The following is a 15,990-nucleotide window of genomic DNA, read 5'->3' as shown; positions in this document are numbered from 1 at the left end:
GGAGGTGGAAGGGGGCAGCAGGAGACATTCCAAGTTCAGCCCTCCCTGCAGGGCGGTGTCAGGCCCAGGGCGGTGCCAGGGTAGTGCCAATGTGGTGCCAGCGTGGTCTCTGGTTCAGACCTGCGTGCAGGAATATGAGTGCTGGTGACCTCACCGTTTTCCAGAAAGGGGCTCTGGTGCCTGCTGCCAGCACGGAGGCTCTGGGGCCCAGCCTGGCAGTGCCGAGAGCCACCGGGGCTGTCTGAGTGCACAGGGGTGGAACTCGGCGGCCATGGTCCGTGCCATGGCAACACACGTGCGTGTGACCCAGGCTGCCAGCCCCCTGCTGCTTCCATTTCAAGCGCCCACCACCCACACTGGTCCCACAGGGTCCCCGGGACACCGACACACCACAGTCCTCAGCAGGGTCCGAAGACGCTGCAGGAGGTCACACTGGGGTCTCTGCTCCCGCTGGGATCCCAGGTCCTGTCTTGCCTGCTCCGCCCTCCCCCTTCCCCACATTACAGTCCCTCCACCGCTCCTCCCCAGAGCTGACCTACCCGTGGGTGTGTGCACGGTGTGAATGTGACAATCCACCTGCTCATCCTTGCACACCTGTATACGTTAATCATCAGGGCACCCCAACATGCCAGTCTACACTCACTACGCCCCTTGGCACACCTGTGAAGCCTTGCACACCTGCACAGCCTGGTCCACCAGTGCACCCTGATAGACAAGTAAACACTCCCACAGCACCCACTCTGACACACACAGCCTCACACGCCAATCGGTGCTCGCCCACCAGTGCTCCCTCCCGCCAGTGCTCACTCACATCACCTGTGAAGTCTCCCATCTTCACACTTCCCACTGTGCACCCTGGCAATTCTCACTCTCTAATAAGTTTCACTAACATCTTAAACCGCCCCGCCTCCACACAGGCTACCTATAGCTGTTATTTGAAACATACACAGTCTGCCGACCTGAGAAGAACTAGGTCATGCTGGCCCCTAAAGGCAAGTCCACAGAGATGCAGTTACAAACGACAGCCCAGCTTACGGCACCACCACCACCAAGAACTTGAAAATTCTATGGAGACGGGAGTATTCCTGATAGCCAAAGGAAGCTCTGACAAAGGGCTCTCGGCTAACCGTGAAGCTTCCGTGGAAGGTCACCGAACATGGTGCTGAAGCATTTGGCCCTTGTCAGCATGATGCTTCTGAGGTGTCAGAGAGGCTGCATCTCCGTGCAAGCCAAGAGTCTCCTGACTGTGGGCACCTGGAGTGGCCTCTCCTGGGCACAGGGCCCTCAGCATGCCATGGACACTGTGGCACAGACAAGGTGGCTTAAGCAGTGTGCTAATCCCCTCTCCTCCTCAACTTAAATGTTTATGTAAACCTCGCTTACGGGATTTGCAGACTTGCATGACAAACACACTTTTCTCTGCTTTCTAAAACAGCGTGAATCATTTCACCAGCAGGCACTTAAATGTCTTGTACCATCAGACATATTAAATACTTTGAAAAATATTATAGGAGTTAGGTGTGAATTTCTGTAACTTTGGGGAGTATTTTTGGTTCGGTTAGGGGTTCATTTTTTTTTCTTTGTTTCTATTTTGCGTTTCCTGACACATGCCAGGATCAGGAGAGAGAGAATAATCAGAATCACTGATATAGTTACAGATACAAATTCATGACTTTGAGCTATTGGACGAACGCTAGCGTTGGGATGTGGCTTATAGCTTCATAAGCATTAAATGATGGGGGCTGAACCCCTGCATTTACAGACGACAGAAGAGTAAATTTATAAACGAAAAGACAGAAAAGTTTGTATAAATATCTGTGAAGAAAGCTGCCATGCAGGCAAGGGCAGGGGACAGGAGAGGGGGACACAGGGGACAGGAGAGGGGGACAGCGCTCAGCCTACTCTTCACATCTGCAGATGTCTTAAGTAGATCCCAGGGAAGCTCAGCACACCGGTTAGCAGGTCAGACACTCCTGTGCCTGGGCTGTCAGCTAGGTTCCCAAACAGCCCAGCAGCTCTGGATGAGGCTCTGACAAAGACCACCTCAATCCCTGCCCTTGGTTTTTTAATGCAATTGTATTCATAGAAACTTCAAAGTCTCTTACATGCGTGACAAACATTCTACACTTGTATATACACTGAGACATTTATGGTTATAAATAGGCTTAGTGCCTTTGTCATATCGTTAAGACATGAAGATTTTGCAGGGATATTCCGGCTGGAGTCGGAAGCCTCCTTCCAAGCAACTGAGCAGCTAAGTCTTAGAAAATCTGTCAGGTCCAGCACTGTAAGCGTGCAGTCCTGGCTGCTCAGGGAGGCTGGACAGGAAAAGTGCTCAAGCCCTGTTGGGTTATAATGTGAGTTCAAGGTTAACCTGAAAATTTAGTGAGACCATGTATCAAAATAAAAAGTAATGGGGCTAGAGAGATGGCATGGCAATGGCGGCCCTCGCTGCTTTTGCAGAGGACCTGAGCCTGGCTCCCAGCTCTCACACCGGGCGGCACGCAGCCACCTGGACCTCCAGCTCCAGGGGGTCTGGTGCCCTCTTCCTGCCTCCAGAGGTATCCATTCGCACTGAGTGTACACACAGACCTGCACACACATAGACAAGTGGATAATGAAAGAACTCTTTAAAGAGTAAGCAAATAGCAAAGGGTCAAAAGAGATAGGCACTTAGCTCAGAGGGCCGGTTCTTGCCTAGTGCCTGGAGTCCGGACACAAATACATACAACACACATACATGCAATTCACACACCTGCCAAATATGTACTCGCGTACAGACACACATATACATATGCACATAGCACACAGAACTGCATGCACACACACATACCAGGAAGCTGAGAGTCGGCAGGAAGGACACGAAAGTTTGCACCCTCGTGACGGGAGCTTTCCGCTGCTCCTAGCTTCTAACCTATACTTTCTGAAGTGGGCCTGGGGACCCCATGACCCGCAGTTTCAAAGTTTTTTATTTAGACTTTTTTTTTCTGAGTTAAACCACCTCAGACTTTATTGTCGGTGAAATTTAAAAGTGTTACCTGACTTTGCAAATGAACTTGTCCAGTAAAACACACACGTTATTTATGTTTCTAGAGAAAAGTCTGTCGACACCTGTTGGGTTACTTCCCCCTCAGAAGTAACCAGCACCTTGTGGAATTTTTGTTGTGTCAATGGAGTATTATTAGGAAGCCACTGGCTGGCAGAGTTCCCCACCTGCCCAGGGCCGCAGAGCCCAGCATTCCAGTGTATAGCACAGGGAAGACGTGGCAGCTGCTCGGGCCACCACCAGGTGGCGCAAACACTTCCATCAAGGCCTCAGTGCCCAAGGTTTCCAGGCTCAGCTGGGGGAATCAAACATTTGCCACCTGGAGAAACACACACACACACACAGCCATGGTGCTCCCAGGATGAGGGTGCAAACACCCCCCCACGGTGCTCCCAGGATGAGGGAGCAATGTATACTTGAGAGGACAGCTTCCGTCCCAGCCACTGGGCCACACTGGGTGGAGAGCACAGGGGCTGGTGCCATCTTGCCGGTGTGGCGGTGAGCAGGGACCTTGGGGGCTTGCCATTCTGTCTCCCTGTTCTGTGGTTGCGGGCATGGGCACCAAATGGCCATCGATCAGGAAGGTGTGTGCCTGGGGCAGACTGGGCATGTGCACTTCAGGTCAGCAGCCATCCCCCAGGGACAGGGGCCCGGCAGCTGCTGCCCCTCCCGACTGCACAGCTGCACTCTCCACCCTGTGCTCTCTGCTTCCTCCTCGCCCAGCTCAGTCCTCCTCGAAGACTGACTTACACACCCCACCAGTGAGCTCACACAGCATCCGGCTTCCGGCCAGGGGTGGCTCAGGGCAGATTCCATGGTTTGGCTTTGTCCCTTCACTTAAGGCTACAACAGCCATCAGGCCTGCTCTGCACGGGTCTGGCCAGGTCTCCTGCCCTGTCACTCCCCTCACCCTTCTTCATCCGTCTGCTCTGAGCCCACTGGAGCACCTTCCCGGCAAGGCCCCCTCGGCTTCCGCATCTTCTTGGCCCTTTGCTTACCATCTTCCCCTTGCCTTCTTCCCTCTCTGAGGGAAGCTCCTCAGCTTCAGGCTGCTTCACTGAGGAGGGGATTTCCTCCTCCAACAGGATGGACTGTCTTCCCCCAGGCGTCCTAAATACTCCCACATCAGTGGCAGGATACTGCCATGGTCCCATTCACTTCTGGTGCCATCTGACCAGTCAAGTTCAAAGCCAGTCAGGAAGCCAACCGGGGCTTTCTCTGGCCGGGATTTGATAGCACAAGCTTCGAGGGATGTTTAACTGGATTCGCAGCACCATCAGTCATTCATCACCAGAGACCCTCATCTGTGTCTTGGAGAAGCAATCTTGTTCGTGCCACGTGGAGCAGAAGAGCCTTGAGGTTTGCAGGGTCCCGGAGCAGACACTGGCCAACTACAGTCTTCACCCTGAAGAACACAGACTGTGTGTGTGTGAAAGAACCCAAGACATGGCAAGGTCGTTCCCCAGTACCTGCCCCAGCTCTGTCCAACAGAGCCTGCTGCAGCAATGAAAACCTGTCACGTGGTGGCCCTTACAGCAGCCACTGGCCACGAATGGCCACTGAGCCTGGAAATGTGCTGCTGTAATGGAGGGAAAAGACTGTGTCTCCCGTTTACTTTGAGCCCTGCCCTGTGGCCATGTAACAAGCGGGAGTGCTGAGGGGCAAGGCATGCCACCTTGACTTTTATCATTTCACAGAATTCGCTGGGATCCGTGGCGAAGTGGCAGTTTCCGCAACAATGGCAACTTCGCATTTTGGAAGAAAACTTCTCCACACAGGAGATTTTAAGGGTGAGACAGTCCATGCTGCAGGGAGCTTTTAGGGCAGGAAGTAAACAACTCAAAACAGTTCCACTGGGTCCCTGAGATATGACCAGATTCACCCACGCCCTCCTTCCCCAAAGCGTGTCACTCTCAGAGGAGCCACTGCCCAGCAGAGGTCCAGACCAGCAGTCGGGAAGGCCGCTATGCAGCCCCCAAGCCTCGCAGGTTGAGTGGTGTGGCCATTTCCAGATTTCGTGAGCCAGCACCCATCCTTAGGAGGCCTTCTGTGCTGCAGCTGTCCTGGAGTGATTTCTGCTCCTGTACGTGCCCCTCACCCCTCTCCCTGTAAGCACCAGGGAAAACTCGGGGCTCCCCCCGCTGGGCTGTGGTGGCGTCCGCACCTTGATCTGTCCTGATGAACAGACGTTTGTCTTCACAGCGATGATCTTGACTAGTGTAAAAAGCCAAAGTCTGCCTCAGCAGGAGCACAGTTAACATGGGGGTGATTGCTAGCCAGCAGAGAAACCTGTACAAACCAGTTTGGAATGCAGGGTGATAATGGTGGAGCCTCTCGGTTGAGCGTGAGTGCCCTGGACGCAGTGAGGTTCTCTGGGCATATCTACTATGTAAAGGGGATTTGGGAAGGGCAGGACTCCATCCTTCGTCCTAACACAGGAGGAGAAGCCACTGACATCTCCTGACGTCCTTCTTTAAAGCTGCTGCATTTCTAAGCATTGTAAGTCTTTGAATTGCCGCCCAAATCTTAGCATTCAGAAAGGCAGCCCCAGGACTGGAAAACCGGCTCAGTGGTTAGGAGCACTGACTGCTTTTCCAGAGAAGCCAGGTTCAGTTTCCAGCATCCACATGGCAGCTCACAGCCATCTGCAGTGCCCCCTCCTGGTGTCTATGAGCACTGCACACAAACAATGCACACACATAATGTGGGTAAAACACACACACATATATATATAATTTTAAATTTTAAATGTTTTGATTATATATATTTTTAATTATATTTTTTAAATATATATCATTTTCAAAAGGCAGCACCAACTCTCAGCCCTCAGCAGAGATACTTTCTCATTCAGTGGCCAGCAGTTAATATAGTGACTCATAGTCACTCAAAGTACAGAGAATAAGTGACACAAGCTATAGTCATCAGAGAGGAGGGAGGCTCGAATCAGAAATGTCTCCATAAGATCAGGCTGCAGACAAGCCTGTAGGACTTCTTAAACAGTGGTTGATGGGGAGGGCGCCCATTCCATCCCTGGGCAGGTGGTCCCTGGTTCTATAAGGAAGCAGACTTGAGCAGCACCCTCCATGGCCTCTGCATCAGCTCCTGCACCAGGATCCTGCCCTGCTTGAGCTCCTGACTTCTCAGTGATGGACTGCGATGTGGCAGCGAAAGCCCCTGGTAGGTGACCATGTTCCAAAGAACAGCCTATGCCCAGCCACGAGGGGCAGGACTTGTTGAAAAAGAAGAGGACATGAGGTTGGGATGAAGGTCTTGGGGTGTCTGGGAGGAGCAGAAGGAGTGCTGAGATCACAGAACAGATTAAAATTCACTGTATGCACCTGTGAAATTCTCAGAGAATAAATAAAAAATACAATAGAAAAACAGTACACGGCTCTGCTTTCTGGTTGTTTATTAAAGAATGTGTCTCTCTTTCCAGCTCTTTCATGATGATGGCAGAATGTGAGCTTTGTCCCTTATGAGACAGAGTCCACATCAAATTCACCCAAAACTGCAGTGGCAAGGGTGAAGGGAGCCAGTGGGGGTGACGGCCTGCCGGAGAACGTGAGACAGGCACCGTGGCTTTGCCTTCACTTGCTTCAGCCCACTGAGCCCCAAACTGCCAGTCCACTCAGGGGATGCAGTCAGTTCCAACTGCCACGCTCCTGATTCTGTAATAACGTGCAGTAACGTCCCCAGCTATAAAACACACACAACTATCTATGACCGTGATCCCCAGCAGGAACAGCTTGACGGTCATGGCGGAATCCGCTTCTGCCCTCTGTGGGTGAGCAAGAAGGAGTGTCAAGCCATGAGGAATATCACCATGACGGACCCTCAGGTTTTGCTCAGTCACTTTAAGGAATTCACCAAAGCCATGAAACATTTCAAAATCACATTCTTCTTGGAGCATAGGAAAACCGGTTCCTTCTGTCACTATAAAACGCCAGTTCTATGACTCCCACGTGGCCGAAGCTGAGGTCCAGACTCAGGCTGCAGAGGAACACGGCACTGGTTGTGCACGTGCGCAGTCTTTACTACACTAGAGTTACGTTTCTGACCTTCTGAGGACTGGCGAGGTCAAAGGAAACCCGTGGATGACTGGCTGGGCCGGGCCGATGTTTACTGGGTTCCTGGTAACGAGAGCAGAAGGGTCAGTGTGCTCTCCCGAGAGGCAGAGGCACAGGGAGCAGAGATGAACCGTTGTGCAAAACACGCCCTCGCCTCCCCTTTCTTCAGCAATGCGCTCCAAGCCCAAAGAGCAAGCTCACTCTAAGACTCCAAGACCCACTTTTACCAAACCAATATAGATGCAATATAGATGTTTTGTTTTGTTTACTAATTCCCCTGTGGAAGTTCTTGCTTTACCTGGTAGGGCTTTTTTTTTTTTTTCTTTTTAAACATAAGATATTTGTGTTTAAATAACACACATGCCTTCTAAAAGAACAAAAGCAAAACAGAAGAGCTGAATGGAAGTTCTTCACGCCCGGCTCTTCTGTGGCATTGTGTGATGCTGGTTTCTCACTCAGAGACCTTCTAAACTAACCCTGGCTACAAGGCCAGCGACTTCGCCCTAAGGTGACGTGAGCACAAGCCTACCATGCCCATGAGTTTACCCCCTGGGAGACTGAGGCAGGAGAGGCAGGAGTTCAAACTAGCAACACAGTGAGACCCTGTCTCAAAAGCAAAGAAGTTCTGAACACCATTTTCCCTGCCAGCCCTGGGCAGCAGTCCAGAGGGTGGGCCCAGCGAGCGTGGCGGCCATCTTAAATAATGCAGTGGGGCAGGATGAATTATTCATCCCGGAGTGAGTTATTCCCGGGGAGTGTTGTGGGTCCCGAGTGGGAGCTGTCGCGAGCTGCTCTGCGGCTTCCATCGACAGACTCCCAGGAAGGCCGGGAAGCTGCTCGGCGATGGAGCGTCTGCGCCAGGGTCTCTGGGGGCACCTTCTGCCGGCAGTGCTGCGGGCTTTGCAGTGTTTGCTTCTGTCTGTGCTGCTGGGTTGCACAGATGCCCTCCGCTTTCTAAATTTATCACAGGTTTACTTCTGTTTATCGCAACAGGAGGAACGGATTAGTGGAGAAGGCTCAAGCCGAGTTATGAAACATTCATGTGCCCTCGAAAACAGAATGGTAAAGAGATGGAACTGCTAAAATAAGAAAAATCAGAAAGACTGACTGATGGCAAGTGACGGCCCCAAAAGAGAAGAGTGGCCTTTTGTGTTAAGCGCTCACCTAGGTACAAAGCCCGTGGCTTTAGACCAAAACAAAGAGTTCTCCTGTCCCGTGGGCTAAACTCACAATTAAATCCATGTGCGTTCCGTCCTAAGCTGTGTGGCTCATGCACACCTGTGCTACCTCTACCACCGCAACGAGCACTCAGCCAGCCTGTCTCCCCTACCTCAGCCACTAACCAGCGTGTCTCCCCTACCTCAGCCACTAACCAGCGTGTCTCCCCCCTACCTCAGCCACTAACCAGCGTGTCTCCCCTACCTCAGCCACTAACCAGCGTGTCTCCCCTACCTCAGCCACTAACCAGTGTGTCTCCCCTACCTCAGCCACTAACCAGCGTGTCTCCCCCCTACCTCAGCCACTAACCAGCGTGTCTCCCCTACCTCAGCCACTAACCAGCGTGTCTCCCCCCTATCTCAGACACTAACCAGCGTGTCTCATACCCTACCTCAGCCACTAACCAGTGTGTCTCCCCCCTACCTCAGCCACTAACCAGCATGTCTCACCCCTACCGCACACCCCGCCGCGGCAGAAGCCAGCAGTGCAGAGCAGCCACACTTGGCGTGTGGCCATTTTGATAATCTCTTTTTTCTTCTACTTCTTCTAGACATTCGATGCCTGAATTGGGCTCTGCAGCCTGAGATCTATGCGTCCACCCATGTTGACTGTGGTGAGTCTTAGGGCACATCTAAAACACTCAAGACTGAAAACAATTCTGCTGCGGATGGTGGGCTGCCTGGTCCTCGAGGCTTTGCACTTGGTGCTGACCCAGAAGCAGGAGACACTCACTGCTGTGAGTGCACACGAAATAGTTTAGGAGGCTCCTGGACCTCAGGATGCTGCCTTAGAAACAGGCTACCTGTGTCGACAGGAACATGTTCCCCAAGCCGGTCACTTGGGGAACAAGTGAAACTGCCAGTTCTTGGGCCTGACCTTGTCTGGGCAACCTGCAAGAGCCCTAAGAGTTTGCACAGGCACCCCAAGTGCTTCGGGGTATGCTGAACTGAGATATCAGGGTACCAGATGCGGGTCAGCAAGCATTCTTCAGGAATTCCAACACCCAACATCTGGAAACGCACCCCACGTTTCTATCAGGGCATGGCCTGAATCAGAAGTATACATTCCTAAGACAAACCCGTGGGGCCGAAGAGATGGCCAGTGGTTAGGAACATGTCCTGTTCCTGCAGCAGGCCGGGTCCCCATCCTAGCAACCACACAGCAACTCCCGGTGACCCATAACTTCACTTTCCAGGCACCATGACACCCTCTTCTGGTCCCTGGGGGCAATGCACAGACATGATACACATGGGCAAAACACTCCTACACATAGAGCATACAAATCTTTAATACTCCGATACTCCGGGAAGACCCCACATGGGTCTGAGGTTGAGAAAAAGGATCTCCAGGCAACAGAGGGCTAGGTGTTCTGAAAGCCTGCATCTTCCCCCTTGACAGAGCTTGCATCTTCCGTGGCAACTCACTGTTCTGAGGCTCCTGGCCACGGTGGCTGTGGCCACTGTGGGGTATACCCCTAGCTTGACCTGTCCCCTAAGACTCTGTCCCTCCGACAATCCTTCACCCTTCTGAAGCCTCACAAGGACTCTGCACTGACACTATCAGAGGACCACCAAGGATCTGACTGAAGAGCATGACCCCGACCCCCCCATGACTTCACCGTGCTGGACACCAGCACTCTAGACCTCAACCGGAAAGATGGGCAGCAAAGGGCTCTGGGAGCCGCTCTGTCAGAAGACGGGGTCTCCTAGCCTTCTGAAACTGGGCCTCCTGTATGGTATAGGCTGGAGAAAGGCCAGGACGAAGATGCACAAGCAGCTCTCACCAGCCTGGAGATGCAGGCGTGCAGAGCTTGGCGGTGCCAGAAGCCGAGCACTGACAGAAAACAGCTGAACAGCCCTGAACACCGCTGTCTCTTGAGCTGTATGTACATAGCCCTGAGCTCCTGCTTGGCAGCTGCCATTTACAGAACCAAGCTTTGCCTGCTCCGAGGCCTATTAGCAACAAGCAGGAGCTGCTGGCACCCTGTGTCCCCATGGATAAGCCATTTACCTGGTCCCAGGAGCTCCCCAGCAACCCCAACTAGGAAGGATACCAGCTTTGGGCTGCCCCAGCTAGAGAGCTCAGACCAGTCTCCTCAGACTATGATCTGGGTGGAATAGGGATCTGCAAAGCCATCCAGCCTCCAGCCAACAGCCCTGAGCCCTCAGAAGCCGGCACCCCACGCTGGAGAAGAGCTGGGGCCACTATTGATGCTGAGGGGGGCACATGTACAGACATGCCCCATGGCAATGTGAGGGGCCACGTGCAGGAGACAGAACAGAGGCTGGAAGGACAAAGGACAGACTCTCCCCGACCTTTCCAAGAGCACAGTGCAGGGCTGGAGAGGGTTAGAGGGCGGAGGGTATCCAGACTATCCCATCCTCCCAGGAAACCACAGCTCTGAGCACAGTGCCCGTCACCCTCCAACAGCTCCCAGATAGGCTGGGATGTGGGGCTGGTCTTCAGGGAGCACCGCAAGGTTCCCTCCTTGCCTTGCCTCTCACCAACAAGAGTCGCACATCATGCTTGCAGCTGGATGAAAGAGAGCCCCTTGGCTGCCTGTGTCCTTACCAACCTGTGACCCCGCCCAGGGAGGGCCACCAAGACTGTATACACACCACCCCACAGCTGCCCAGCGTTCCCTTTAACGGCCACCTCCTGGTCACCAGCGTGGCGCTTCTAAAGAAAGCCTGCCTCCTTCCCCCCTCCTAAATCTCCAGACCCATCCAAAGATACACAAGCTTTGTTGAGAAAAGCTGACCTCTTTGTCCTCCTGCCACGTAGCCTGAGGACATGACCACAGTGTGCAGCAAGGGCCAGTAGTCGATCCCCGACACCCACCTCCATTTACACCACAGATGAAGACATAGTCCCCCCCCATATCGTCTCAGCTGGCTCCCTGTGTTCTCCTAACACCACCTAGATTCCCAAGCCACCTTCCTGAGCATCCGTCAGAGCCTCCCACCCACCTAAAGCTTCAATGGTCTGTGTCAGCGACAGAATGCAGGCAGGCAGCTGAATCCCAGAGGCAGGGGGAAGAACACAGCCCAGAGCCTCCTGGAAATCCAAGCCGCCCCATGTGTCCAAAAAGAATGGTCACAGACCACAAAGGCACTCACACGAGGTGCCATCACCAGAAGCCGACAGCCACCACTGCACAGGTCAAACCATCTGTGAGGGATGTGGAGATCTGAGGCAGCACCCCCAAAATGGATGAGAAGAGCACCCCCCCTGACCGGGGACCCCAGAGTGGGATTCCCTGCAGTGCATCTTTCTAGGAGTTTCACTGGTACAGGTCAGAGAAAGTTGCTAGTTTTCTTTCCTAAAATTTCAAATATAAAAAATTTTCTGCATGTTAACTCCAACTCATACATGTATGGTAACCAGTCCTGACTCTTAGAAAACGAACATACTGTGTTCTCACAGTTCCCAGTTTTAACTGTCTTGTCCATCAAACACACAGACTTATACATTCAACTGCAGTCTCCCTGACAGCATTTCATAGAGAGCTCAGAAACGCTCTCTCTCTCTGTTCCTGTCTCTCCCTGTCTCTGAGTTTGTCTCTCTGTCTCTCTCTCTGTGACTCTGTCTCTATTTCTCTCTGTCTCTCTGTCTCTATCTATCTCTGTCTCTCTTTGTCTATCTCTCTGTGTCTCTCTCTGTGACTCTCTCTGTCACTCTCTGTCTCTATCTCTCCTGTCTCTCTCTCTGTAACTCTCTCTGTCTTTCTCTGTGTCTGTGTCTCTCTGTCTCTCTCTCAGCAATCTCTGTTGATGACAGCTCCAACCTCCAAGTGGTTCTACACATGTTCCTGACCAAGAACTCTTCCCTTCTCCACCCACGGTCCAGTCCCAGCAGAGAGAGGTTCCCGACTCTCAACCTCACAGCCCAGAAAGCCACATTTATTCTCCTGGTTTTCAAACCCGGCAGTGAGCATTCTTCCCTGAGATGCACAAGGCCCTGTTGTGGGCACAGGCTACACAGATTCCAAGTAGCCAGGGCAGCTGGGCTAATCCAGGCCTAGAGATGCTTGTCAAAGAGAACAAACAGCAAGGTGCATGTTGCTCATGACCTGTTGGCTCAGGTGAGTATGCCCCAGTCAGAGTACATCTAAACCATCAAACCAGACCTACAGCCACAGCCTCAGAAAAGCAAGGGCTCCTTCCTTTCTGTGCCCCATCCCTGACAGGCTGTCTGCTTGAACAGAGGTGGGGAGGAGAGCCTTTCTTCCACTGTGAATATTCAACACAAACCTACCGCAAGGTTTGCGGTTTTAAATGGCAGGGGGGAAAGTCCAAAATGTTCTGCCTCACCTGATAACGAGGGCTGCTGCTGTGATGTTCTGGAAGGCTGACTTCAGCGGGCTTGGGAGGGAGAGAAGCAATCTCTGCAATAGAATTTTGTTCAGTGTAATACATGATTTTTGTTAAGAAACCAGGTTGTATATTCTAATAACTAATTAGGACTTCTGAGTAAGCGTATTTGCTCCTATGTAGTTCTGGCATAAAATAATCTCTGCAGTTTTAGATCTGGGATGTACCCCAAGGCGCATGTATTAACGACTTGGGGCAACTTGAAATGATGGTTCCTTTACGGGGGGGGGGGCAGGGGCACCTAGGGGGAAGAACTCGGGTCACAGGGAAGATGACCTTAAACACAATGCCGGACCCTGCAGTGAGTGTTCTTCTCCATGACGCCCTGTTCCACAGGCCCAATCCTTTGGAACATGGAGCCAAAATTAATCTCTCCTCCTTGTCTTGGCTGTCTCACACAGCACCCCATGGGTGGTGGAAAGTTGATGACAGAGTTGTGAGGACACGGCTGTTTATCTCTCTACATGATAGAAGTTTAGAACTCCGTGCTTTGGCATGTGCGATAAAAACAAGGGAAACTGACTTCAAAATCAGTTCCTTTCTCCATACATTAGTCTCATCTAGACACAAGACGACCCAAGGCCTCGGCAGCTGGCCAAGGAGAACAGACACTGGGCAGGGCAGGGGTGGGGCGGAGAGCTTAAGTTCAAGCCATGATTGTGAACACACTACTTGCAAAATTCTCAAAATACTAATAAATAAAATAAAGCTGGGCTTCTCCGGCAGCAGCCCATGCTTTAGGAGCTCCTCAACATGACACACAGAAGCTGGGATGCACAGGGAGGCAGCCTGGTGAAGTCGAAGATGGGGACACTGAGAATTAAACCCCAGTGTCGCAAGGGCCCACCGCCTTAGGGTCTTTCCTTGAGACTTGCTTTGCCAGCCCATGTGACAGAGACATCCTTTCTAGGCACTAAGAATGGTGTGTGCCACCTTTTCTCTTTCAAATCCTACTGTTGGGACATTGCCTACAGAGAGTCCCTACCCTAAGTGACAACCCAAAACGAGACCCTGCAAAAAGGCTTCACAAAGTAAAACAACTTCTTCTTCTTCTTCTTCTTCTTCTTCTTCTTCTTCTTCTTCTTCTTCTTCTTCTTCTTCTTCTTCTGCTGCTGCTGCTGCTGCTGCTTCTGCTTCTTCCTCTTCTTCTTCCTCTTCCTCTTCTCCTTCTCCTTCTTCTTCCTTTTTTTTCTTTTCTTCTTTCTTCTTCTTTTGCCGTCCAATAACCATCCCATCTATCTGACCCATGAGGAGCAGAGTTCTGTGTGCCAGTTATACTTAAATCAGGTTGAGCCTGCAGTAAGTTAAAGAGCCATCTGATAATTTTAAAGAAAAAGTACAGAGGAGGAAAAGTCTTGAAAGTTATATTTTTTAATATTCATTCTATTTAAGCTTTAAGCAGGCCGGAAGCTCTCTACTTCTAAATCTACTCGTAGACTACTCTAAACTCTAAAACTCCTCCTAAAAAATTATCCAAACACTGACTGCTCCCAGAGCCTAGGTTCTCCTGCTTGGGAGGCTGGTGCCATCAGCCCATGTCTTCCTCTGCCCCTCCTGGTACTCACGTGCAGCCCTCGCTTCATCCGAACTGTACCCGTAGTTTTCCTTTCCACTTTTTAACCTTGTCTCAGGAACTGCTTTGTTTGTCCTCATGTTTGTGGATTTCCTGGAATTAGACCATTTCAGTTACATCTTCTGAGCAGAGGTCGACAGCCTGTGTATTCATGCCCACCAGTGAGAGAGGGAGATGGCTCACCATCACAGGTCTGTGGACTCAAATCCCCAGTGGGAGCTCAACTCCCAGAAGCCTTTAAGTGAATCAGGAGTCAGTAACCAGTGACCCCAGGCCCAACCATTCTGCCGTCTGTTGCTGAAACACAGGAACACCTGCCTGCCCTCAGCTTCCAGTGCTGCCTTCACTTCACAACAACAGAATTCAGGGGTTGGAGCAAAGACTTTGTGGCTGGCAAAACCGAAAGTATTTACTCTGTATTCCTTTTCACAAAAGTGAGAGGTCCCCAAAATAAAGCAGAGTTTGGTGCGGCTTTGTAGGGGAACAAAGCTGAGCGGTGGATAACCAGAGGATGAAGAATGTTCATTAACTCCTCAGAGCACCTTCTAAGGAAACAACCATGGCGTGCGTATACAGAGCTGTGCCCGACTGATGGCTCAGACATGAGCCACAGACGACACAGGGGTCAGCATGAGTGAGGACTTCCCTGCTGCCCATACACTCGTGATAGATGAGAGCTCTCACGTCCCCCAGGGGACAGGGGACACTGGACTGCTCTTGTCCAACAGTGGCAACAGTCACAGCTGGACACATCCCTACCCTGTGGCTCTCACTGCTATGGGGGCGGCACAGAACTCTGAGCAGGAGAGCTCTCACGTGCTCCACAAGGACACATAACACTCAGACCGGAACACCCTGAGAACTGCCGGACCCCACATGACGCTGGGGAGAATTAGCCCACATACAGCTACACACGGCTGTGTGTCATTGGAAAATATCCCCACTTACCTGACAGTGTGGATGGGCCAGTGTAAGAGACTCTGGAAAGCAGCCATGTTTGCACAGGAATGTGTGACACTTCTGTGTCTATAATACTGACGTAGACATAATCTTACAGTGTGGGAAAGATGTCGGAGGATGTCTCCTTTGGGGGACAAGGAGACAGCGATCTACGCAAAGTCAGAGAAGACCTTGGGGGACTCTGGTGCACTGGCTCTGGATTTTGGCAGAGGCCACAGCACAGGTGCTTGAGAACACCAGTCACATCACATACACTTTCCTCCTCTCATGCTTGTGGGTAAAATGTCGTGAAACCCATTACTTTATAAAGCAGCTACACTGACGTGAGTGTTTAAAGATGTTTTAAGTTAAGTGTGGGGGAGGGTATGAGCATGTGACCACAGTGGCCATGTGGTGAAATGAGGCTGTCTAGTCCCCTGGGGCTGGAGTTAGAGGTCATGAGCTGCCTGGCCTGGCAAAGCCTGTGCAAAAGCAGCTCTTAACCTCTGAGCCAGCCCTCCAGCCTCTCTGAAAATACGGTTTTAACTCCTATGCTGCTTGCTGATATAGAGTTGTTTATGTCTTGCAAGCAGAAAAGGCAGATAATAAAACTACAAGAACACCTTTCCTCAAACAAATGAAATAAAACCATCCGAAGAAAAAAACTACCAAACCAAAGTGCTATTTGTTAGGCTAGTGTTTGTTAGCAGAAATAATATTCAGAATAGTGTCAGACAAAAAGAACATACTATAAGATAAGGGTGCTATGCTCCA

General features: G+C 51.5%; 1 protein-coding gene across 1 annotated transcript in view; it reads right to left on the bottom strand.

Annotated features, from left to right (window-relative positions):
- Positions 1–6,438: 6,438 nt before the first annotated feature.
- The window catches only part of Igsf5 (immunoglobulin superfamily member 5), a 35,952-nt gene continuing 26,400 nt past the window's right edge, over positions 6,439–15,990 (bottom strand). The window contains exons 7-9 of the mRNA XM_055614832.1: positions 14,270–14,370; positions 12,645–12,718; positions 6,439–7,176 (exon numbers count right to left, since the gene is read on the bottom strand). Of these exons, the coding sequence (XP_055470807.1) occupies positions 7,081–7,176; positions 12,645–12,718; positions 14,270–14,370 (271 nt within the window). The 3' untranslated portion in view covers positions 6,439–7,080. The remainder of the gene's footprint in view (positions 7,177–12,644; positions 12,719–14,269; positions 14,371–15,990) is intronic.

Source organism: Psammomys obesus, unplaced genomic scaffold (assembly GCF_907164565.1).
Source record: "Psammomys obesus unplaced genomic scaffold, mPsaObe1.curated_primary_1811, whole genome shotgun sequence".
Taxonomy (NCBI): domain Eukaryota; kingdom Metazoa; phylum Chordata; class Mammalia; order Rodentia; family Muridae; genus Psammomys; species Psammomys obesus.
Note: the sequence above shows the minus strand (reverse complement) of the source record. Positions and strands in the feature narration are given on the sequence as shown.